At 40.1% G+C, this 26,113-nt stretch overlaps 1 protein-coding gene across 22 annotated transcripts in view; it reads right to left on the reverse strand.

The window, feature by feature from the left end:
• Positions 1-23,551: 23,551 nt before the first annotated feature.
• irf1b (interferon regulatory factor 1b) overlaps positions 23,552-26,113 on the reverse strand; it is a 37,720-nt gene continuing 35,158 nt past the window's right edge. For 20 of the 22 annotated variants that reach the window (XR_008303777.1, XR_008303774.1, XR_008303765.1 and 17 more), the window contains one exon: positions 25,759-25,851. Coding sequence is in view for 2 of the 22 variants with exons in the window: in XM_026929020.3 (XP_026784821.1) it covers positions 24,017-24,150; positions 24,309-24,441; positions 24,625-24,650; positions 24,748-24,876; positions 24,974-25,082; positions 25,209-25,420; positions 25,517-25,616; positions 25,760-25,846 (930 nt within the window). In the remaining 20 variants the exon portion in view is untranslated. Of the gene's footprint in view, positions 24,151-24,308; positions 24,442-24,624; positions 24,651-24,747; positions 24,877-24,973; positions 25,083-25,208; positions 25,421-25,516; positions 25,617-25,758; positions 25,852-26,113 lie in introns of those variants that run through there. The other 2 variants (XM_026929020.3, XM_053240022.1) reach the window with 2 other exon arrangements.

Raw genomic sequence — 26,113 nt, forward strand, 5'->3', positions numbered from 1 at the left:
CATATTTGCTGGAGATATACTGCATCTGTTACAAGTATCTGTGATGTTGGCATATATTTTGGAGAGATTGGAACTGGTAAGGCATGTGCGGTGAATAAATTGTATTAGATTGAGTCTTACACAGGTTGTACTTCCATTCACTCTGGCAAGTGCTTCTTCCCAATCTTTATCATTTATAGGGCCACCACACTCTTCTTCCCAATCCTTTTTAATTTGTTCAAGTGAGGTCCCTGCGATCTGAGATATTGATGCATAGATTTTGGAGACCTTTCTGATTTGTAGATATATCTAGAATTGAGCCTACTGCCGAGTCAGGAAGGCTGTTGGGGAAGGAGGTGTTGTTCAGTCTAGCGAAGCTGCGGATTTGGAAGTAGCGAAAAAGGTGAGACTTTGGAAGGCCAAATCTTTCACTCAACTCACTGAAGCTGCCAAAGGTATTATTAATGTAGAGGTCCCTTAGCTTCAGAAGGCCTGATCTCTGCCATATGGAAAAGGCTGCATCAATGTGGGGAGGATAGAAAAGATGGTTGTTACAGATGGGGATGTGGTTAGATGGCCCCTTGAGTCCAAAAGTGAGTCTAAATTGAGACCAAATCCTTAAAGTAGAGATGACAATTTTATTGTATTGGGCAGCGTAAATGGGTAGATTAGTTGTGAGAAAAGCTAAAAGTGACGTAGAGAGGCATGATCTGGACTCAAATTCACACCAATTCAGTGTTGGCTCCTGGATCCAGAGGATCATTTTCTGTATGTTGGCTGCCCAGTAGTAGTGTCTCAGGTTTGGGAGTACCAGTCCACCTACTGATCTATGTCTTGGTAAAAGTTCACTTCTAATCCTAGGGGTTCCACCTTACCATATGAAGGATGAAATTATTTTGTTTATTGTGCAAAAGAATGATTTGGGTAAAAAAAACTGGGAGGCATTGGAAAAGATATAAGCATGGCACCACATTCATTTTAATGCAATTTACCCTTCTCGCAATAGTTAGATGTAATTATTCCATCTTTCCAGGTCCAGCTTGACTTCTTCTATTAAGGGCAAGAAGATTTTTTTGTAGAGGTCCAATAAATGTGGGGAGATATTCACCCCTAGATATTTGAAACCGCTTCTAGACATCTTAAAAGGGAGGTTTTTATCAGGTATTTGAAGGGCTAAATTGTTTGCAGGGAAACATTCACTTTTTGAATAATTTAATTTATAACCCTAGAAGGTTCTAAACCTGTCTAGTAATTCAATTGTCCCGGGAATGGTGGCTATAGGATCAGAGATAAATAGTAATAGATCATCTGCAAAAAGAGAAAGTATGTGCTCTGAGCCACCTCTGGTAATTCTCTTGTTAAAGCTAGCTGACTTAAGTGCTATGGATAATGGTTCGATTGCTGTGGCAAATAATAACGGACTCAAAGGACAGCCCTGGTGTGTCAACCTGGTAAGTGTGAAGTATTGAGATCTGATACCATTCGTATTTACTGAAGCTCTTGGTGAAGTATACTTCTGGATGCCGGAGATAGGAAGATATTGAGGAGGCGGCAGATATTGGAAAAGAAGTGACGATTTTTCATAAACCCTGTTTGATCTGAAGATATAATGTTTGGTAGGACAGGTTCCAGTCTTCGTGCTAATGCTTTAGCCAAAATCTTATAATCATTGTTTAAAAGTGAGATAGGCCTGTACGAACTGCATTCACAGCTGTCTTTATTTGGCTTTTATTGTAAAGTTGTAGAAGCCTCTGTGAGAGTTGGAGGTAAGGCACCCTTTCCCGAGAATCATTGTACATTTTTAGAAGGAGGGGGCTCAACATATCAATAAATTTTTTATAAAATTCTATAGGATAACCATCTGGTCCTGGGGTCTTGCCACTTTGCATGATTTTAATTGCATCAGTAATTTCATTAATTTATAGGGGTCAATCCATCTCACTCACTTGGTCAGGAGCAACAGATGGGATCATCAGGGGGCCTCAGAGGTATATAGCTTACAGTAGAAATTTTTAAGGGTCTCATTGATGACAGATAGATTTACTGTAATCTCACCTGAGGAGGTTCTTATCTGTTTAATTTGTTGGGATACCACTTGACTCTTAATTAGATGTGCCAAAAGGAGTCCTCATTTTTCACCATTTTCATAAAACTAAGGCTCTGGTATGTAACAGTAACTTTTCCATTTCCTCTGTTGTGAGTAAACTTTAATTCATCTGGAGAGTTTGCCTTTCTTTTTCAAGTTCAGTGGAAGGTGATGCAGATAACTTGCTATCCAAATCCTTTATGTTTTCCATAAGCTGATTGATTTCATGTTTTTTTCATTTATTTTGTCCTAGGATATGTAGGATATGAGTAGGATATGATCTCTCCTCGGATAACCACCTTTAATGTTTCCCAGAGCAGAGATGGAGTTATATGATCAGAGTTGTTGTTAGTTAGAAAATTGTCAATTGCTGTGGAGATTGCTGTAATAAATGGGTCATCATTTAGCAGTGCACAATTCAACCTCCAGGGGGGGCATGTTTTTTGTAAAAGTGTGAAGGAAAGGTCAGGTAGCAGGGGCGTGTGATCTGATATTACTATAGGTGAATACTCTATGTTATTAACAGCTGGGAGGAAATAGTTATCTATGAAGAAGTCGTCTATTCTTGAAAATGTCTTATGAACCTGGGAGTAAAAGGAGAATTGTTTTTTGTTGGGGTGAAGGAAGCACCATGGATCCACACCTCCTATTTGGGTAATAAAGGATGAGATTGCTTTGGCCATTTTAGACTGAAGGTGTTGTTTTGGACTGGATTTGTCTAACAGCGGGTCTATTGTACAGTTAAGGTCACCTCTCAGGACTAGATGATGGGATCTTAAATCAGAAAGGGATGATATTATTTTTGCAATAAATGATTCATCATCCCAGTTGGGTGCATATACATTAGCAAGAATGACAGATATGTTATTTAGGGAGCCTGCTACTATTACACATCGGCCTTGGGGGTCAGCTATGATGTTGGAGGGGCTAAACTGAACTTTTTTATGTATTAGGATAGCTGCTCCCCTTGCTTTAGTACCAAAACTGGAGTGAAAAGATTGTCCAACCCATGGTGCTTTTAACCTGTGATGGTCCCTAGTGGTCAGGTGAGTCTCTTGTAAAAATGCTATTTCTGTTTTCAAGTGTTTTAAATGAGAGAATATTCTACGTCTCTTGACTGGGGCATTTAACCCCTTAACACTCCAACAAACAAACCTTAGGCCTGCACCTCCACTTTTGGTTGCGTTTACCATGTATAATAATTTGAATACATAAAGAAATTATGGTACATGTGACATAGGAGTGTATAGTGTATAGGAGTGCATAGGAGTGTATGTGTATGCATGTAAGTAGAAGCAAAAACATATATATAGTGAATGCAGAAAAAACAAACAATCCTTCCCATCCTTCCCCATCCCAACCTGAAAAAAAAGACCAAAAAAACCCCTTAACATTCCTACGCTTGTTCTGAGAACTAGAACTAGCTGCAGGATTCTACAGATGTTGCAACTTCCAAAGGCCATGAACGTTTTCCTTGTCTTCTTGAACTTGAACTTGAGCTAGGGGGCTCCTTTTCAAGCAAATTTATGTTGCCAGCTAGGTTAAACATTGTGGAATACACTCAATATGGAAGTTTAATTTAGTGTTTTAACTCACACACACCCCTTGGAATTTAAAGGATTTGACAAAGTAACTAGATTTGATAGAGAGAAAAGAAAGTACAATACAAAGTATAGGCGAGGCTATAATCTACTGAATGTCCATTTTGCAAGATAGATATAACCTTGTGTTTGTGTATTATTTGTCTCAAATCGAAAGTGATCTGCAACAGTAGCCTGCTTAGTGAAAATCTATACTTACAATAATCAACAATACAAGTACTTACAATACAAGTAATGGCATAATCTTACCCGTTTGCGAATGAGTCTTTAAATGTTCGTGCTGGCTTGAACATGCAGTAGCGATGAGATCTTTTAATGCATTACGTCTATCCAAGTCTATTCAGTGGAGCTGACATGTTGGTCATAAAAGTCCTGGGCTTCTTAAGGTGAATCGAAGTAGTAGTCTTGGTTTTTGAATAAAACGTGGAGACGGGCTGGATACAATAAGCGAAATTTTATTCCTTTCAGGTACAGAGACTTTTTAATGCCGTTGAATGCCGCTCGTCTTTTTGCCAGGTCAGCGCTGATATCCTAATTATATTCTCAATTCAGAGCCGCAATATCGCAGTTTGTGTTGCCTAGCCCATCTCAACACTTTCTCCGTCTCTTGGAACCAGAGGAATCTGACGATGAATGCTCTTGCTTTTGCCGTATTAGTGCCTCTGGGTCTAGGGCCAAGGGAGCGATGGGCTCTCTCTATCTCCGGGGGCTCATAAAGACATCAGGGCCGATCACCATAATTAGTAAGTCAGACACAAACTTCGTAGGGTCTTGGCCCTTCTCACTCCCTTCGGGTATGTTGATTATCCTCGGAGTCGAACGTCTGGACCTATTTTCTAGGTCATCTACCTTGTCCTGGAGAGCCGTGCACTGAGCTTGTAAAGTTTTATTGACAGTTTCCATCTCGGTGAGTTTTCCAAAGTTTTCTCCAACCAGAACTTCAGTTTGAGTAAAGCGGCTATTAAATGACGACACCTGTTGTCCCAGTGATTCCACCGATGATTTCAGGAATTCTGTTGATTGTTGTATCAGGGCTGCCACATCTTTAAAGCTATCCCGCTGGTCGTTGAGAAGAACTTCAAGGTCGTGTCTGGTAATTGGATCGGTGTTCTCAATGCTAGCGGAGCTAGTGTCGTTGGCCATGTTAGCTAGCGGCTCGGCTAGTGGCTCGGGTAGTCGTTGTCTGCTGTTTTTGCTTGCTCATTATATAGCGATTCTCTTTTATAAAGCGGTGTCTAGTTACAGAGGTGTAAGTCGGTCAAACCACAGTGTTGTTTAGTTCTTTAAATTTAGACAAATATGAAAAGCTTAACCGGAGCCGCCCTCTCACGCGTCCGCTCACTGCCTCCGCTCACTGCCTCACCATTCCGGAAGTCACCTTTGAAAAGTTTTATCAAAATACATGAATACACTGTCATCGGCAGGATAATATATCCCCTTATGTGGCACTGTGACAGTATGACATTATAACACATTTTGTAGCATGAAGGATGAACAATAGCAGCATGCTTACTAACACATTAGTTCCCGATAATTCACACACAGAACAATGCCTTTATTACCTTCATTTCAAACATGCTAAATGCATCAGTTACCAATGAGTAATTTGCTAGTCTAGTCAATAATGTATGTTAGTAGTTTAGTAGTTAACTCAGTCATTTGTTAACTAATTACTTTCTGATTAGTTATTCTTTACCAAATGCTTTAATTATTGTCAGTTCATGTACCTTTACTGGAATGTTACCATCACGCATGTCTTTAACCTGTCAGCACATTGGATTTCCATTCCAAAAATATTACAGGTATGTACATAAGTAATCACTTACTTTTCATGAATTGATCCCTCTTCTAAATGTTAAAGTGAAAGTAAAAGTAAACGAGAGCTTGATAGAAAGAGAATTAATACAGACATGAATTTTTCTGTGGTCATTTAAGCTTTGTATTGGAAAATATGGAATAACCTCTTAGATTAACTTTATGAAGATAGACGATATGTCTGTGAGGTAAGTGAAGGTTCAGTGACTTCACTCAGTTTTTGAGCTGATAGTTGATAGAAAAGGCATGGTATTGTGGTATGTTAGTTTCAAAGTAGCCTAAAAATTAAAAAGCTAATCTGTAAATGCTGAATAGTGTGAAAATGCATACTTTTTATTCATATAGGCTATAACAATCCTGCTGAAAAATTCTGCTGGGTCTAACCAGCTACCATCTGCCAAAACAGGCTGAGCTGGTCAAGCTGGGAGATAAAAACGGTTTCTGATTTACTGCTACTACTGCATCATCATAGACAGTTCAAAATAACACAACAGTAAGGCAATCAGAAAATCTCAGATATTTATTGTCCAGTTCAATCAAGTAAGAAGGAAGCTGGAAAATAATTTACCAGCTGGCAAAACTTGTTTACCAGCTTAACCATGTCGGTCTGTGTTTTAGCAGCAGGTAACTGGTTAGACTGGATTTTTCAGTAGGGAAATTATGTTGATGATGCCGAAAATAAGTGAAAGAGTAATATAACAGTATAATGCTTCATGTAAGACAATATACAGGCAAAATATCACATTAATGCAGCCTTGTACTAAACCTTGCTATTTTACATTCCCAGATATTTAAAGTTCACTTTTTTTTAACTTAGCCATCTGATAATTCTTACAAAGTTAAAAAGTTATTTAAAAAATCATCCATGGGGTTCCAGTGGGTCTTGGTTTCCCCAATGATTGCATGCCTTGCATGAAATAACCTACAACAAATAACTCCTTGACTGATTGATTAAATTTTTTTAATCATAAACATGATGTGCAAACCTGTAATATTCATGTAAAAATTACAACAAATTACTAAAAAGACAAACTATAACATGATTTCTGTGACAAGAAGCCACACTAAATGAATTGTAGAGGTTGCTATAATGTTCAGAGCTACTTTATGCCACAAGATGTCAGTAGTTGCATTTGCTTTGTAGACATCCCCTTGAAACAAACGCTTACACTGCATTGGGAATAGGGTGATTCTGAAGGCAGAATGCTCCCACAGTTGATTAATTTCAGTGTCGTTAATTGTATTTATACTGTATTAATTCTATTTTTTATCTATAATTCACTGTAATTTGATTTCATCAAATGAAATAAAGACTCATATCACTTCATTACCATTTCTTTAGAGTGTAAACAAGGTTGTAAGGTATTTTCTATTATGGAGGAGGAAATGCTCTTAGCACACATACAACAGTATGCAAAATGGAGTTACCACTGCACAGAGATTACCCAACAGGTTCTAAGGTCAAGCTAGACTGAAATGACTGACTTACGTAAGGACCACATAACTCTTGTTATTTAACAATGGCATTCCTTTCATCAATTTTACCTTAAATTTCTGCTGTTTGAAAGCCAGCAATATAGTTCAGCTAGGCATGATATTAGCACCAAATTGTTCTGTGAGTAAACAACTAAATAGCTTCACCTGCTACTCCCTGTTTCAGTTATGGCACCATAACATTATTTTTTGTGTGTCTGTGTGGAGAAGTATTTCAAATAATTTATATATATTCAGACACGGTTGATATGTACAAAACCATATTCTTCAACTCATAGTTTTGTTATGGCAGTTTTGTTTCTGCACTGTATAGCTGTGGGAATATACATGATTTAAAAATGAATGGTTAGTAAATTTGGAACAGAATTTGAAATTCAGTACAGAAAGTGCTGCCAGATTGTCCTAGGATTAGACAAACATGGAATAATTGATAACTCTTCAAAAACTAAATATACCACATACAATTAGATGAGCAAATGATCTATCCTTGTTTTCTGGATGAGTACTGGCTACATGCAGTTTAAAATATGTACTGTTACATTTATTGCACTGTACGGAACCCAATCAAGACATGAACAAACACAGGATTTCATACATAGTCATGGGAAAACATCCAGGGAACCTGGGTGCTTTCCAGCTCTGCCAAGGGAGTTTCTTGTAAATGCACTCATTTCTCCTCAGTGGCGACGCCACTTGATCATGTGGCAGTACTGCTGCTTGCAAAAAGTCACGTGATTTACAAGAAATCCAGGCAGTGTTTAGAGTAGCCACTAGTCTGGGGGCATGTGAATCTATGACAGTTGGGAAGGAACAGCTTTACAGCTGCAGTTGCTCATTTAGGATAGTCATTTAGAAGCAGATCAGAGATATGGACAAACTGCACTGTGACATGCATGCTTTATTCTATTCATGCTTAAAGATTTGTTTATTTATTTATTTTTGAAGATTGTTGGCAGGTAGCACACTGGCTATTTTAAAAATGCCCTGACATCATACATTTAATAGGAGATTATATTGCATTGCTCTGATATTTTTAGCTGATTTCTTTCTGATTTTGCAAAAGCAGGCATAAACACTAGACTAGACAAAAGGTGTAAAGTTGTTTTTTAACACTTGTCTCCAACCTTAAATTTAGGTTTGACTGCTGGTAATGCTTATGTGTTTGAGGTAAAAACAGGTGGTAACAGCCAGTCTCTATGAGTTATTTAACCTGCATGATTTTTCTGAAGGCACAAATTTGTGTTTGTGTGTGTATGTGTGGTGGAGGTGTTTTGTCTGACAGAGGGACAGATCTGGGAAACCTGGGAATTTAGAAGTTTCCTTGACATTACAAATGATTCCATATTTGGATAAATGTAACCTTATGTTACCTGGAATCTAATTTTGTGTTATGTCAATATATTGTTTTAGGACACAGCTAATATAAATTTTACCAGGTGAAGTTTCCCAGTTGTCTGTTAATAAATGTAATGAAATGAAATCTATACAGATAAATTCTGTACATGTCCATTTTTTGCTAGGCATCTAATGCATCAAAGCTTGCTACATCAACTTTTATGAACTTTCATTTAAGTCTTCATCCTATTTTCTATCTTATGTAGTTTCATCCTATCGTATGTAGCTTAATTACCATAACATTTACACGTTCTGTATATTGGTGTCGTACTACAGTTCAGTTACTACTTATGTTGCAGCTTAATCAGAATTGCAGAGTAGCTACCTGAAATTACACCTTATAAATGATCAGCTTTGAAAACTTGATGACCAAAAACATTCCTGACAACCCTGACGGTGTGCCTGTAATGATTTTAACATGAGGAGAGCCATAATGCAAATAATGAGAACAATAACTACTACTTGTGGACCATTACCTTGGGGGCAGTCGTGGCCTAATGGTTAGAGTCTCGGACTTGTAACCCGAAGGTGAACCTGAAGGTCGTGGGTTTGAGTTTCAGGTCCGGCAGGGATTGTAGGTGGGGGGAGTGAATGACCAGCCCACCCTCAATACCACGACTGAGGTGAGACCCTTGAGCAAGGCACCGAACCCCCAACTGCTTCCCGGGCGCCGCAGCAAAAAAAAAAAAGGCTGCCCACTGCTCCGGGTGTGTGTTCACGGTGTGTGTGTGTATGTTCACTACTGTGTGTGTGCACTTGAATGGGTTAAATGCAGAGCACAAATTCCGAGTATGGGTCACCATACTTGGCTACACGTCACTTCACTCACTCACTCACTCATTTACAAAACAGATTAAGCATTTGGGCACATAATCTAACGGAATGGGATCTCTACTAGGTTTGAGATGGAATGCAAGATTTGGCTGGAAATATGGGCACTTTTTTGAGGATAGTAATGTGTTCTCTTAAGGAGAATGGAATGCTGATTTGTGGATAAATCTCAGCACTTCGGGGTAGAAGGCCACAAAACCAACATTGCTCTCTTCTCATGGCTTGTGCAAAGCTATGAGCAGCTCTCAGGTATGTATATACCCAATTCAGCATGCTTGTCGAACACCTCTGAATGACCTTGTTCGTTACACATTATAAACAAGAAGAAGATTAGGGATCTCATTGTCTTACAACACTTGATTAAATGTGTGTATAGTTTTTTCAAAAGCACTCACCACACTCAACAATGTCACTGTACACCTATACTCCTTCTCTTCCCAAATCTGTTTAAACTCAGAGAGTACTTTCCTGAATGCTGGGTTCCACCATGTGGTTCTGAATCTGTAGACCATCTTCCACAGTCCATTGTCATGCATTTTTACTCCATTTTCCATCCAGGACCATTTCTCCTCTTGACTACATTCCTCTTGTAGTTATTTGATGTCAGTCAAAGTTCATGCTTATAGAGCTTTCAGGTTTGTCTTTGTCTCAGCTATCGTCTATAGCTTCATTAACCCCTTCCGTGGTGGCTAACTTTACAGCCCTGTGTGCTAGAGCATTTCCTTTTGTTCTTCTGTGTTTTGTTTCGTTTGTGCTTTGACTTTAATGATGGACACTACTTTTGGTAACTGCAATGTTCAGTCAGTAGTTCTTTGACCAGCTGTCCGTTCTTTATTTCAGTTCCAGCAGCAGTCAAGAAACCTCTGTTCTTCCACAATTGCCTAAAATCATGAACCACTCCAAAAGCATATCTGGAGTCTGTGTAGATGTTTGCTGTTAGCCCATTGGCTAAGTTACATCCTAAAATGAGTGCTCTCAGTTCTGCTTGTTGTGCTGACGTGTTCCCTGGCAGAGCCCCTGAGGCTAACACTTCATGTGTTGACATCACTGCCCAGCCCACCACACTCCGATTGTTCACCACCTGAGAGGATCCATCTGCAAACAAAGCCAGTTCTGGATTGTGCAGAGGTTCTTCCTTGAGCTGTCTTTGCTCTTCCATCATCTGAACAATCTTGACACAGTTGTGATCGTCCTCTTTGGTTTCAGGTAACAATGTTGCTGGGGTTCACAGGTGATTCTTTTTCAATAATGATGTTGGGCAGATCCAGAATTGCTGTCCATTGTGCAGCAGTAACTTGTGACACTCAATTTATGGTGACCATTGTAGCATGTAGGCACTTCACTGAGAGCTTCTGACCCACGATTGTCAGGGCTGCGTCCACAGCTAGACATGTGGCTTGAATCGCTCTTAGGCATGGCCCCCATCCTTGTGACACTTCATCCAGATTGGCTGAATAATACGAGATTGGTCTGTTCATCTCTCCATGTTCTTGGGTCAAGACAGCCATCGTGTACCCATCACGCTTGTGAAAATACAGGAAGAAGGGTCAGTTGGTTTCTGGAATTCCAAGGCTGGTGCTTGGCACAAGGCTTGCTTGAGGTTCTTGAATGCTTCCATTTGCTCATTGTTCAAATGTAACTTTTCCTTGGAGTCTTTTCTTCCCTTCAGCATGTCATTCAATGGTTGGGCCACGATTGTGAATCAACCTATGCTCTGTCGAAGTTACAAAGTCCAAGGAACAATCATAACTCATGGACTGTAGTGGGTGGTTTGTCTTCACGGATTGCCTTTGTTCGATCAACAGTCATATCCCATTTTCCTTGTTCCATTTTTCCCTTTTCTCCAAGATTCCAAGATTGCAGTTCACCAGAGGGTCTGAACTCATCTCAGAGTAAGGAGGGACACTGAGTGATGCGTAAGGTGGGGCGTAAGGAGGGGCACTTGGGAGAGGAGGGAGGCTCGCAGAAGCCATACCAGTGCTTTTCAGCTTTTTCTTTAACAATTTCTGCTCGATCTTGGCCACTCTGTTCTTGAAGCAGAAAAGCTGTTGATCTGAACTCACCTCAAGCTGTTGTTGAAGCTGTTGTTTCAAATTCACTTGGCATTTAAGTTGGTGTTCTAGTTGAGATTCCATGCTCACTTTAGACTCCAGCTGTTGTTCTAGTTGTTGTTTGAGGTTCAGATTTAACTCAATTTTCAGATGAATAGCCTTCACAGTGCCCTCTCGCATGTTCCTCTCATTGCTAACATCACTCAAAGCCGATAAGCGACTCTCATAATCTTAAATCTTCTGTCCATCTCAGAATTTGCTCTCTCTCTCTTTGTGCCTGTGAATATGTGACAAAACCACCAAGGCTCTCTTGAGCTGTTTCTGCATATTACCAGTGGCTTTTGTTCTCTCATATGCATTCTTGATTTCTTCCGTGTTCCACAATGATTTTCGAGCTATGCCGCATTTCTGAGATAACTTCTTTTCAACTCACATCAATTCGTTTGCATTCTCAACAATGTCATGAAGTTCACTCACCATATCAACCTTGCTGATCATGCTGTTAGGCTTAACATTTTCTTCTGCCATGACTCTTAGTCCCTTGGTCAATTCAGAATTCACACTTTAGATGTCTTCACTCACACACAGTTGAAACATAAAAACATAACATAAAACAGAACAGAGACGTAGTCATCAAACGTAGACAGAAACGTGTCAACACACTTTTTATACTTCTTCAGAAATTCACTTTCAAGGCCTTCTGACTTAGAGATCTCTTCTAACAGACTTCCTCAGAGCAGTATCTCACTACTCATTTACCTATATAATCCAATATATGTCTTTTGCAGTGTCACTTGCAGCTCTCTCCACATCACAGCAATTCAATATTCAGCAATCCAACATCTGACGCTACCAAATCCAGAATCTTCATTTATGCATGCAGTATAACACCCACCCAAAACTTCCAAAAACTTGCTTGCAAACTTTTCTTGATTATACGTCACAACACAAGTTATTTTGGCCTGAGGCATTAAATGTTCCACAGCAGGAAATAAGGAGGATTGATGTTTTACGTACGTGATGCGCACGCTTTGTTGTTTTCTGTTGAAAAACACTCACTGGATCTCAGTCATGTCCTGCTGACTATGCCAATTGATAGATTGTGAAGTAATTTTCTGATTTTCATCTTAATAAAGATGCAAGCAGGCACAAACCTGGAGAAGAGGAATAGTTTTATTGAAGCTTCATGTACGTAAACAGGTGTTGTCCCTTCAATGTTCAGTCCTCAACTACATACCACAAAAGCCCTTTCTTAAAACATCTTACCCAGGCTGCTAACCCAAGGTCAGCACACAGATCTCCTAGGCCCTGGCAAACACATTCCAATTCACAATAGCTGAAAGTTTTCATTAACACATGAATTTTAACAACTGTTTAACATGCTCTAAGAAGTCTGAAAATTACACACCATACCATATTGTTATTATGAAAAGCAAGAAGAGCTATAATGAAAAGCCATAACTATTCTTCAATGACGAAGAGTTCAAAGTGTTGACTTGGCTTCCAAATTCCCCACATCTCAATCTGATTGGGCATCTGTAGGATGGACAAACAAGTCTGATCCATGGAGGCCCCACCTCGCAACAGGACGTAAAGGATCTGCTGCCAGATACCACAGCACACCTTCAGTGGTCTTGTGGAGTCCATACCTCAATGGGTCAGAGCTGTTCTGGTGGCACAAGGGGAACCTACACAATATTAGGCATGTGGTTTTAATGTTATGGATGATCGGTGTATATTGATATTAAAATAAGCTACTGTTGACACAGCTAATCATTTTTATTTCCAAAAATATAACTTATTAAATTAAACATATTGATGTCTTTTATGTAAACTGTATGTATGTATGTCTGTATGTACACTGTATAATTTTAACTATTAACATGCAAATCTATATTAAATTAATTTACACCTCAAAATCTTTTAGATATATACTGAAATTAATTGCTGTGTAAGAATAAATAATGTCAAGCTCACTGAAAATTATAATACATCTGTGCATACTGTTATAATAATGAAAAACCATTTGTAGTTTACATCTGTATTGCCTCTCTGGTTCAACTTTGCCATAGGTGATGTGTTACTGCACCCAAGTATTGAGACTCATAACATTATCCAAATCAGGTGATGACACCCTCTGGTGATGACACCCTCTACCCTTCCCTGCACTGAACTATATAAACTATTATAGCACTGAACAGCTGATGATTTTATTGGCCATTTTTGGATTATGAATGATTTATTAAAGTAAATGCATGTATACATGTATACAACCTGATTTTCATGATTTTCATACCATGAAATCTTGCTGACAGATGAATAATGTTAGCTATTGACTACAATAATCTGCACAACCTGGGACACTTTCCCTTGGTGGCAAGTTTATATAGCTATGACAAAAAAAACTTGAGGGTCAAACACTCATAGTCATCAAGGTAATGCTAGTGTTGCACTGCTAGTAAATAAAAATATGTGGCTAATACTCTATCTATATTTAATGTGTGGGCATTTAATCTATCTACATTTAATCTGTGTTTGTTTGATGTTTATTCTTTTATTACTATATAAACATCTATGCTAAGGAAAACACATTGGGCTGTTTTCAGTGTTGATGACATACTCTATATTGTCAGAAGTCTGTGGACACCTAACCATCACACCCATATGTGGGCCTTCCCCAAATCATTGCCACAAAGTTTGAAGCATATAATTGTCTATAATGCTTTTGTATGCTATAGCATTAAGACTTCCCTTTGCTGGAACTAAGGGGCCTAGCCCAAACCTGTTACAGCATGACAGTGCCTCTGTGCACAAACCAAGCCACATAAAAGCATGGTTTGCTAAGGTTGGTGTGGAAGAACTTGAGTGGCCTTGCACAGAGCCTTGATGTCAACCCCACTGAATACCTTTGCAGTGAACTGGAACACTGACTGCGCACAAAGCTTCCTCACCCCAAATCAGTGCCCGACTTCATGAATGTTCTTGTGGCAGAATGGGCAAAAATCCCCATAGGCATGTTCCAAAATCTAGTGAAAAGCCTTCTAGAAGAGTGGAGGTTATTATAACAGCAAAAGTATCTACATACTTTTTGTCCATATAGTGTATGTGGACACCTGACCAATCACACCCACATGGGCTTGTTGAACATCCCATTATAGACACTAGGCAAAATTATCTAGTCTGTAGTGAAACGTTGGCTCTAAGCATTCAGTCACTTCATTGAGTTGTGTGGGCTCAGAGCAAACTAATTAAAGTCAATAAATTTTGGATATTTTTTATCCCAAAAAAAGCTTAATAAAGCTGGGTCCAGTAGCTGATGTGATTGTATGTTTGATGCAGTAACTAGGTGAATTGTGCATATTAAGAGAGATTTGGGGTTGGGTAGGGTGTCATTGCTCAGACTGATGGTGTTGGAGGTCTTGCTGCTGACGCAAACTGACTGCGGTCTCCCAGTGAGGAAATCCAGCATCCAGTTAGTGAGGCAGGTGCTGAATCTAGCAGATCCAGCTTTAAAATCAGCTGCTGGCAGCAGCTGCTATTGAATGTTGAATGTTGTATTGAATGTTGAACTGAAGCCTCTGAACAGCATTCTGACCTCAATGTTCTTCTTGTTGAGGTGGATCAAGAGCATGTGAGATTGTGTCCTCTGCAGAATGGTTGGGGTGCTACCTGAACTACAGAGGGTCTAATGTGGTGGAGAGTCTGATTCTGATGTGACTCATGACCAGCTGCTTGAAGCACTTCATGATAACTGGAGTGAGTGCTATGGGGTGGCAGTTATAAAGGCACCGCAGACTTCTTTGGCACCAGTATTATGATGGTAGCCTTAAAGCACTGTGGGATGACTACTTGGCTCAGGGAGTTGTTGAAGATATCTATCAGGTCATCAATCAACCGATCCACGCAGTCTCTGAGCACTCGCCCAGATATGTTATGGAGCGCGTCTTCCTCACTAGCTCTGGGACAAGCAAAGTACCTGGTCATACGAGGAAGGGGTGGATGTCCTTGCAGGCACAGTGTTTAGTGCTTCAAACCATGCATAGATAGAGTTGAGTACGTCTGGGAGGGAAGCATCAGTATCAGCGGCATGTGGTGGAATCTTGTAGTCCATGATGGCCTGGATACATTGCGCTGAACATCTCTGGTGTTGCTGAAGTGGCTGTTGATTTTCTTTGGGTGATATATATATATATTTTCAACTGGCTTTAAGCCTGGGCTTTGACTCTGTCATTCCAAAACACAAACGTTCTTTTTTTTAAAAAACAATCCTTTGTAGTTTTTGCCCTATGCTTTGTCAGTGTTTTAATAACCTCCTCCATCTTTTTTCCTTCACAGGCAGTTCCTTGATCTTCAAGACAGCGGAACTGGTATGATCTGTCATTTTAGCGGTGAGACCTCCCAAAGTCAGAGATATTTATTGTTCAAGCATACAATTGGATTTAAAATTAACAAGGTTGTAGCCTGTTTAACATATTTGCTAGGCAAGATGGCTGCTGAGGTACTTTGGTGCGTCATCTGTCTGTTTTGTTTTGTTAAAAGTGCCTTGAGTGTGTATATCCATACTATTTATGACAGAAAAACTCATCAGAGACTCACTAGCATCCAATCTGCAACCAAAATTACAATGATTCATCTTATCCCAGCATACAGACATAGGCTGAAACTACAGAAGCCGGTGAAAACTATAGCGAAACTGTGGTCCAGTGAGGCTGTGGAGGAGCTGCAGAATTCTTTTGAACAAACGGATTGGGACACTTTCAAATTTGCTTCAAATAACATACAAGACTACACAGACACTATTACCTCATACATTAGTTTCTGTGAGGAAGTGTGCATTTCCACAAAAACAGTGGTGAGGTATAACAGTGACAAGCCCTGGTTCATTTCAGAACTGAGAAAGCTTCACTCTGACAAGGAGCAAGCCTACCAGTCTGGCAACTGTGAGACATACAGGGAAGCCAAGTATGCCCTACAAAAGGGAATTAAAGCGGCAAAGAAGGCATTTTCATACAGTCTATAGGATCACTTCTCTGCTAAGTGTAGAAAGCTCCTCAGTGTAGAAAGGTCTTCAAAATCTACAAAAAGAAGCCACCCAGCTGTGAAGCCAACCAGCTAAACCAGTTCTACTTCTGGTTTGAAAGACAAGGGCCCCCCGACAGTTATGATGGCATCACACCCCACACCCTTTCACACCTCTCGCTCTGCTCCCTCCCAACACATCTAATGCTGTGTTTGAAGCAAAGTTGCAACTTGTAATTCCCTGCCTACAACAGGTAAAAACTACCAAAACCGCCCCCCCTCAACCTGAAATTTCAACTTGTCAACTTGGGGTTGTCTTCTCAAATACCAGTTCCTTCCCTGTTTATGGAGTGTCATCAAATGTACGTGGCTGCACACACTGTGAACAGTGTAAAGTACCATTTATCTACTTTTAAATTAGCTTGTAGAAGTATTGGCTTTAGATCCATTAATATAGAGACACAGTACTTGGTTAAACCTATAACACTGACCATACTAATGGCTGTTTTGAGTAGGTAATAATCAACATTAGATTTATAACGTTAGTTAGTTGTTGCTAATACTACTCGCTATTGTCCGCTGGCTAGCTTGTTGTGAAGGTACTCGCTAATGTCAGCTGTTGTTGTTGTACTGCAATTTCAGTCCAAAATCTTGCATGAAAAGTTCATTATAGTAGAACAGTGCCAGTAGCCACTCAGCCCTGTAACTGTAAAAGTGCAGTTAAAGTAGCTTTTTATGAGCACAAAAGACATGCTTACGTGGAGGCATCCATGCTTTTTTCCACTTTGTACATCGATTGTGCTGATGTGGAAAATTACATTATTACTTTCACATTATTGTCACATTGCTGGTGACCATCTATTATACTCCAGTTCAATTCCTGGCCAGGCAACCAACCTCAGCCACTGGGGTTGCACAAGACATTGCACTCCTAGTGCTGGTTCCAAGCCTGGATAAAATTGGTGAGTGTTGCCTCAGGAAAAACTGTGCCAAATCAAATATGAGGACCGATGATCCGCTGTGGCAACCCCTAACAGGAGTAGCTGAAAGAACAAGAAGTATATATCATTTCATTGATGAATTCTGCCATAAATACTGCACAATCTTATAATATTTTCTGTGTAAAGAACATTTGTTTCAATATAAAGTGTGATATTAATGGTTATGTGGAACCCCAGTGTGTGAGGGTATAGAGGAAAGACTAGAGAGACAGGCAGAATCTTAACTGAGCTCCAGGCTCATGTTTATTCAGACTGCACTTTTCAGCGCACTTTCAAAGCTCAACAGAAAACACTTGCAGCTTTCGCTCCGTCAGGTTCTAGTTCACACTTCTTGGCGTGGATACGTGTGTGCATGTGTGTGCATTGCAAGCTCTTGCCAAGTGGTCTTGCACTCTGTCTCTCGCTCAGTGATGGGTTATGGGAGTCACTGAAAGCACAAACAGACACAAATAAGTAGAGTGCTAGTAATCAAACACAGGTGAGAATCATCACGTATTACCTGCTGGTTCGACCTGTGTCCTCTCTGTCCACAGCTGATGCTTGACCACACCCCTGCTGCCACATACGCCACCACTCAACTCAGGCTGGGGAGCCGTCCGGCCTGCAGCTGACTCCCCCCGGCGGGAGAAGTAATCCACCACCACCATCTGCGCCCCCGGCCTGTGGACCCCCTCGACTTTGAATGGTTGAAGTGCCAGATACCAACAAGTGATCCACATGTTGGCACCCTTCATGCGGTGTAGCCACTGGAGCAGAGTATGATTGGAACAGAGGGTGAAAGGGTGCCCCAGTAGGTAGTACCAGAGGGTGAGGACCACCCACTTGATGGCCAGACACGATCGTGCTGTACTTGGTTTCCATCACTGAGAGTTTCCGGCTGATGTACAGCACCGGGTACTCCTCCCTCTCCACTACCTGGGACAAAATGGCCCCAGCCCTCTGTCCGATATGTCAGTCTGTAGAACAAAAATGATAGAAAAGTCAGGTGAATGCAACAGCAGACCCCCACTCAAAAACTGCTTTTACCTGGCAGAAAGCCCGCTTGCATGTCTTTGTCCACTGGACCGGATCTGGGGCCCCCTTTTTAGTGAGGTCAGTCAGGGCTGGTGATGTCTGAAAAATTAGGTACAAACCTCCTATAATAGCCAGCCAGCCCCAAGAACTGCCTCACCCCCTTTTTGGTCTTGGGTCTTAGGCAGGCTGCAATCGATGCTCTCTTATCAATTTGGGGGTGCACGTGCCCATGGCCCAAGTGAAAGCCTAGATACCGTACATCCACCCAACCAATTGTACACTTCTTTGGTTTTGCTGTGAGTCCCGCCCGTCTCAATGTTCTCTAGACAGCCCTCAAATGTTGTAAATGCCTCTGCCAATCATTACTATTAATGATTATATCATCTAAATAATCAGAATGATATGCATTGTGCGGGCAGAGGTGTAACCCAAATGGTGTGGAAAAGGCTGTTTTTTCCCAAGATATTGCAGTCAAGGGAATCTGCCAATACCCCTTAGTTAAATCCAGTGTCAAATAATAGCGATCCGCACCTAATCAATTGAGCAGTTCATCAATGCGAGGCATTGGATATGCATCAAATTTAGACGCCACGTTGACTTTTCTAAAGTCCATACACAAAAACGGACCGACCCCTTGCCTTGGGCACCAAGACCACTGGGCTGCTCCAATCACTGTGGGACTCCTTGATTACTTCCATGTCAAGCATACCCTTGAATTTGTCACAAACCACATTTTTTTGTGTTCAGGCAAGTGGTATGGGTGGCCATGTTCAGGGAACTGGTACATGCCACACACCACTGCACACAAACAGGCCATGAGCTGGTTCAGTGTTTTATCCTGCCCCAAGTGCCCAGACATGGGATTATGATGAGCCGCATGGAACAGGAGTTCCCTACGGCTCTTCGGCACTAACACCTGCGTTGTCTCTTCTTTAGTTTGAGTGTCCTGCTTCACTCGATATAACTTATCCTTAATAATTGAAAAGTATGGGTGGGTGAATTTTTGACCATCAATTATTCTTACTTGGTCGAAGACATGCCTCGGGGTCTCGTCACGCAACTGCTCCAAGTGGAAATCCCCTAGGGGAATCCCTGCCAAGGGTGGGGGCTGGAGCCCTCCCCACCCTCCGTATCCCCAGACACTGAGCTGACGTCGACAGCCCAGGCACTGTGCACGTTCCACACCGTGCCTCACTACTGCAGGACCCATCCACAAACATTTCCCTCACTAATACCTGAAACCCTGGCCAATTTGTCCCAAGTATTTGTGGATGGGTGAGGCGAGGACTAACCGCCGCCTCCACTTTAGGCTTTTGCATAAAAGGAGTGGGGTAAGAACAACAGGGAGGAAACCGGGTTCGGGGGGACGGTTTTAGGGTCTTTTCCGGGGAGCTGGAACCGGGGGAGTAGAAAGAGAGAGAGAGGGAGAGAGCACGAAAAAAGATGCCTGGATCAGGAACTGCTGCCAAGTGATCCTCTGGCAGCTGCACGGATTTGTCCAGGGACCGGCGGCACTGGACCCACTCCGCTGGCCCCCATCGGGAGTCGGGCCATGAACTGCTCCAGTACCACCATCTCAATCCTCTGCCATCAACCACCGGCAACAAGAGTCCTTCAACTGCTGCTCATAGGTGAACAGGCAGCCAGTCTCGGGGAACTGCAGTGACTGGAAGCATTGGCAGTGCTCCTCAGGTGGCCGGTAGACGTGCTGCAGGACTGCCCCCTTGACACTACTCTGGCTATGTCCACAGTAGCAGCTGCTGGGCGGAGAGCTGGGCTTCCCCCGGTAGCAAGGGTAGAAGTCGCAGAGCCAGGTTCAAGTTTACGCTTCTTGGCATTGGTACGTGTGTGTGTGTGTGTGTCTCGTAAACTCTTGCCAAGTGGTCTCGCACTCTGTCTCTCACTCGCTCACAGGTTATGGGAGTCAATGAAAACACAGACAGACACAAATAAGTAGACTGCCAGTAATTAGACACAGGTGAGAATCATCATGCGTTACCTGCCGGTTCAACCCACCCCCTTTCCACCCACAGCTGACGCTCGACCATGTCCCCGCCACCATAGGTTGTTGTTGTTATTATTTTTATTATTATTATTATTATTGTTGTTGTTGTTGTTGTTGTAAAAATCCTATATAACATTCATTCATTTCTCATTAGTAAGCAATTTATCTTGGTCAGGGTCAGATTGGATCCAGAGCCTACTCTGGGAACACTGGGAGCAAAGCCACTAGTTTATTTTAGTTTATTTAATTACTAATTCTCATTTACATTAGCTATCATTTTACAGTTAATATAGTTACAATTTCAAAAATATTTTTCTCTGATGTTGGCAGCTGCTCAGTTTCTTCACGGTTTAAAAGCCATTTTAAAAAAAGATTTAATTAACTTACTCATCAGAATTAACACACTGACAACATTCCCTCAATGCTAAAAGTCTGTTTTCTCATTTTCATTGTTGAGCCTTTTATGTCTTATGGTTCTTTGTCATCTGAGAGATTATTGTCCCAAACCAGAAAAACCTGCTTTGAAATTCTTCTGTAAGAGACAAAACATACTCTAGTTTATTACCATTTCTGTAATATTAGTTTGTGATTCACAGACTCAAGAGCTGTACCTACTGGTACTTCACTCTTTACCACTTGAAGGGTGGACAATGTTTGTGAAATATAGAAAACATTTCACAATCATAGAAAATAGTGCGTCTTTTCAGAAAATTCTACAGATTCTATTAATATCCATACCAGGTGCCTACACAATCTACACCTAGCTGTTTCGTCAATCTTCTAGCTAGAGTTTATCTTGAAAAGATTTTAAGTACACATATTTACACAAAATTGAAACTAGTGAGTAGGATTGAAACATGATTGCTGTATCATGTATAATATGTAATGTCATATAATGCATCATACTATTTAACAACCACTTTTGTAACTTGTTTCTCAAATTGTTCTTCACACAAAAAAAATGTTTGCCACATTGAAAATCATGATTTTAAATACCATTTCTAAAGTCCTTAAACTCAGAGGGAGGCTTCTTTAAAAGAAGATGTACATTTAGACTGCCTAATATTAATATGGCCTGCTACAGTATCTGTAAAAGTTGATAATAAACTATTTGGTCCTGTTGTAAAACACTATGGGTCTCTCCTATGATTGCTTTATTGTGGCCATGGAAGTCATGGATCACAAGGATTTTGATATAATATATTGGGCTTTTGGTTGTCAAAAGTGACTTGGAGAGATGGATGTATAAATGTATACCTGGTATTAAACCTGGTATAAACAGTATTACAGATAATACATTGAATTATTTTATGGATTGTTGAACCTTAGACCCTGGACAAGCCAGTAAAGTAGCCACCAAGCTTCCTAACCTTATGACAGGCTTGGGTAATGACACACCATTGAAATAAAACTTGTCTCTAAGGTTACTGCTATGCAAATTCATGTATTAAAGACTAAGACTATGATACAGATCTGAATGGTGGCATTTTAGTTATGACAAGTGAATATTATTTTCATCAGTCTACTTATTGTCAGACTACTTTCGTCAGTTTGCTTAATGATTTTCAAATGATCTTTTACTCAGTTCTATTACATTATAAATATACATTTAATAATTTAATAAAATAATAACAGCTTTTAATGTGATTCAACAACAAATTGTATTACAGTTAAGTAGTAAATTAATAAAATGTCTTCTTTATTAAAAACAATCTCACTCTTAAAGGTATTTTTGAATAGCTACAAGCACCTCCATAATTATTGGCACCCTTCAAAAGAATAGGCCAAAATGTTTATATAAAATAATTATTCAGAAACTACTTGCCTTTTATTTAGCAGTAAACAATTCTAAAAAAAAAAAAAAACCCTTCTATATTTAATATTTTCTCTCAAAAACATGACAAATTATTGACACCCCTAAAGAATATTTAAAATAAATGCTGATCGACTATCACCTTTGGGAAAAGCAAAAAGAGACACAAAAGAAACAGATGGCTGTTGACCTGTACATGCTAGGTAATGGATATAACCCTAGTTAAAAATACCATTAAGAAATTGTCATAATTAAAATGTTTAAAACTTTTGGAACAGTAAAATATGCCAGCAAGCACAAACAAGCATATACTGCCCCCATACACATTAAGGAAGATTGTGAGGGAGTGAAAGAAGACTCCAAACATCTCAGTTTTAGAATTGCACTAAAGACTCCATCTCTTTAATGAGTTATTTGTAATGATTACAAGAAAAGTTGCCTGAGAGCAACCCACAAAATGCAGTGCCACAACTTTTACCAAAGGTTAATCGGACTACAGCTGAAATTGTGTGTTGTGGTCGGATGATAAAAATTCTTTTAAGGCTATGAACACCTTCAGAATGTTTGGTAAAAAGGGGAACTGCAAATAAATAAAAGAGCCTGCTACACATTGTCAAACATAGGTATAGATCACTGATGCTTTGTGGCTGTTTAGTGATGAAAGTTGTCATCATGAATTTTTACTAAATGTTAGGATATTTTAGCCCTAAGCCTAAATAAATCTCATTGCATGTGTTCTTTATTTTACAAATTCTTGTTTGCTCATTTTCATCAGGGGTGTTAATAATTCATTCTTCTTTAACAACCACTTTCAGGGTTGTTGTGCTTACAGAGCCTATCTGGAAGTGGGAATACACCCTGGATCATTTTGTGGCAGGGCATCGAGCACACACGCATTCACACGTATTCATTCACACCTATGAGCAATTTAGCATAGCCAGTCCAGGAAACCAAAGGAGGAAACATACAAGGAGATGTTTTTTAGGAGGCGAGAGGAAACTGAAGAGCTTAGAGTAAAGTCACAGGGACATGGGACAAACATGCAATCTCCACACAGACAAACCTGGGACCCTGGAACTTACCTGCTTTACCTGCTGTGTAAGTAATTGTGAATTGTACTTTCTTTAGTGTATTTGTTGAATAAATCCAATATGGTCCAAAATATTAATTCAATTTTATAGTCAGTAGAATATTCTAACTGTGGTTACAGTGGAACATGTTTAGGAGTGCACACCCTTAGATGATTCCTAAACAGTTCCACTATAATATAAGGAATGTCTTTCAAGTTAAATTAAGCCATATACTGATATCACATTCTCAAGAATAAACCAGACCCAAACTTTTTGTACTACCAGTGAAACTGAATATTGTCTTGAATATATAATAATAAAATGTGTATCTTTAAATATTGCAGTGGTACTGTGAAATCATGGAAAAGTCTTCCAACTTACAATTTTCACTTTGTTTTATTATAAACTCATTTATACACTATATACATATTTCATGAAGAGTTTTCACTCAAAGCGCACAAGAGCTTAAAAATTCATTCTAGATATTCTATAAAGTTTTAAGAGGAAAATGCATTAAAACCCTGATGTGTAGATAACGGAACCTGCCAAATGTCACAGTATATTACATGAACATATTTATATACAAGCCATTATCCTTTACAATTGAGAACAACACATCAGAAAGCTGCTAAACTAGAAATCAGTCAGCAGTGTTCTCTGTTGATGACCATAAAATCTCTAATATAATGCACCAGCATAAAACTTCATAATTTATACCAAACCAAGCTGAAGTGGCTCTCACAAGACTGGCTTTTGGTGATCTCATTTCATGGTCAGAGAAGGAAGACCTAGAATGTGAGGTAATGTGATAATGTACAGACTGAGCATCAAAGAAGTAGGTCTCAGAGTAGACAGCTGATTTGTGGAAGGCCAGTTGTGTGAGGCATGCTGTTCGACATATCTGTGTAGCTTAAGAGATCTTCACTGGGCAGTCCTGGTATCAGTTCTGTGTAAAAACGCAGCTCAAGCTCCTCTCCTGAAAGAAAAACACGATAGTTTTGAAGTAATGGCATGTAAACTAGTTTCATGAAAGGACATTAGATAGATATATTTGAAGAGCAAATGAATAATCCTGCTGGCAGAAAACCTGGCTATACATCCTACACTCATTAGCTAAATGCAACATTTATTTACCTGAAGTATCACTCCATTGGCTCTCTGGACAGTGATAAGATTCTGTCATGGCTACTTCATTGCACAGGAACCCCTTTCCGCTGCTATTGCTTTGTAGCCACTGTGAACTATCAAGCTCCAATTGCCGTGTGATCTGCAGGAGCAAAACACAGAATTTGTAACTGGCTGGGTTTTGCTTGCCCTTTGCTCAGTGGTGTTTACAAACAATTGCAGAAATGCCAATAATGGATAATTTGATACATAACAGGGTATTCCTGAGAATGAAAAAGCACAACAGAGAGACAAAATTTTGGTATGTCACTAAATCCAGACTCACCTCAACAATAGCTTTTTCCTCATAGTCTGCGAATAAGAAAGAAAAATAAACACAATGAATACCACGTCACTTCAGAATATTAAGTAACAAAATAAAGTTAAATTTTTTTTTTACTTTTATTACCTGTCGCGTGAACTGGAGAAACCTGAAACTCGTGAAACCTGCCAGTGAAGATATCGTTTGTGCTATCAGGGCCGATTTCCACTTCATAACCTGAGCAGTCAGGCACATCGTAGGTTGGGCTTGCTGTGTCTTGAAAGAAAAGTCACAAGAAAAAAAAAGTATGGTACCAAGAGTCAACTTCACTTGAGTCATCATTAACTGAGCTTTGGCTGTTGAGGTAACTTACTCATGCTTTCAGTGCTGTCTATGGTGTTTTCCTGAGTGATCATGTCTTGCTGTTTGTGGTTATAAAGGTGCTCTTCAGTTGATGCCATGTCTGCATCCATCTTCCTCCCCTTTCAAGCATAATAAAAATTGAGTATATGCTTTGATTTCATTGCTTGAATACTTAAATATGTCCTCTTTCATGCTTTGTTCTTTATGACATGATAACATGAAGCTATGGCATGCTAGCTCCTTACCTTTTTCCTCCTCCTGCTCTCCTGGCTTTTAGATGACCTCTTGTTCTTGTTCTTGACAACGTGAAGCATGCGGTAGACACGAACAGCTTCACAACCTTTGTTGATGCTTTTGTCCTTCACTTCTTCAATATCTGGCAGTGAGTTCATTGCACAACGGAAGTTGGCTTTCCATGTTTTGGGGTCAGGTTCAGTGATTCCTGGCTTGAATTTGCCTGCAAGCAAAGTCTATGTTATGAGCACCCTGTAAAAGGCTATTTGTTTTTTCTTTAAAAACAAGGATTTCTTTGACATTAGAAGTGGCTCCTCACCTGTGTGGATCGCCCACTGTTTGAATAGACAGGCATCTTTGTCCATCTCCCATCCATGGCGAGCAGCATGCTTCCAAGGAATGGAGAACATCTTTTTCTCCTAAGCAGCCCAAAAAGCCACAAGACACACTGATTGCGGTTCGAGTGGTTTTATGAAATGCCTCACTTGTTAAACCTTTTGGCAAAATCAAAAGCATGCAGCATGCAATAAATTACTGAGGGAAAACTGTGCCTCCACCTTACCTTATCTACCCAGACAAGTCCAGCAACTGAGTTCGAGTCAATCATATCCTCTAACCAGGGCCGCATGCGCATTCTGGACACAGGCATGGTTCCTGGACAAATACAGTGAGAAGCTTGAGCTCCTTCAGTTCTTCTTATTACACTTTTTACAGTAGAATAGAAGCTGTTTATAATTTACGTGGATGGACCTCGCTTCTCGCACATCTTATGCTATCCAACAGTACTATAAAATCCTGCTTAGCTTGTTGTGAAAAATCAAGCTCATTATTTACAAAATACATCCAGTCCAGTCCAAGTTTATTACACACACGCGCGCGCTCACACAGCACATGAGCTTAAACAAATGATCAAATC

The sequence above is a fragment of the Pangasianodon hypophthalmus genome, chromosome 15 (genome assembly GCF_027358585.1).
Source record: "Pangasianodon hypophthalmus isolate fPanHyp1 chromosome 15, fPanHyp1.pri, whole genome shotgun sequence".
Classification (NCBI taxonomy): domain Eukaryota; kingdom Metazoa; phylum Chordata; class Actinopteri; order Siluriformes; family Pangasiidae; genus Pangasianodon; species Pangasianodon hypophthalmus.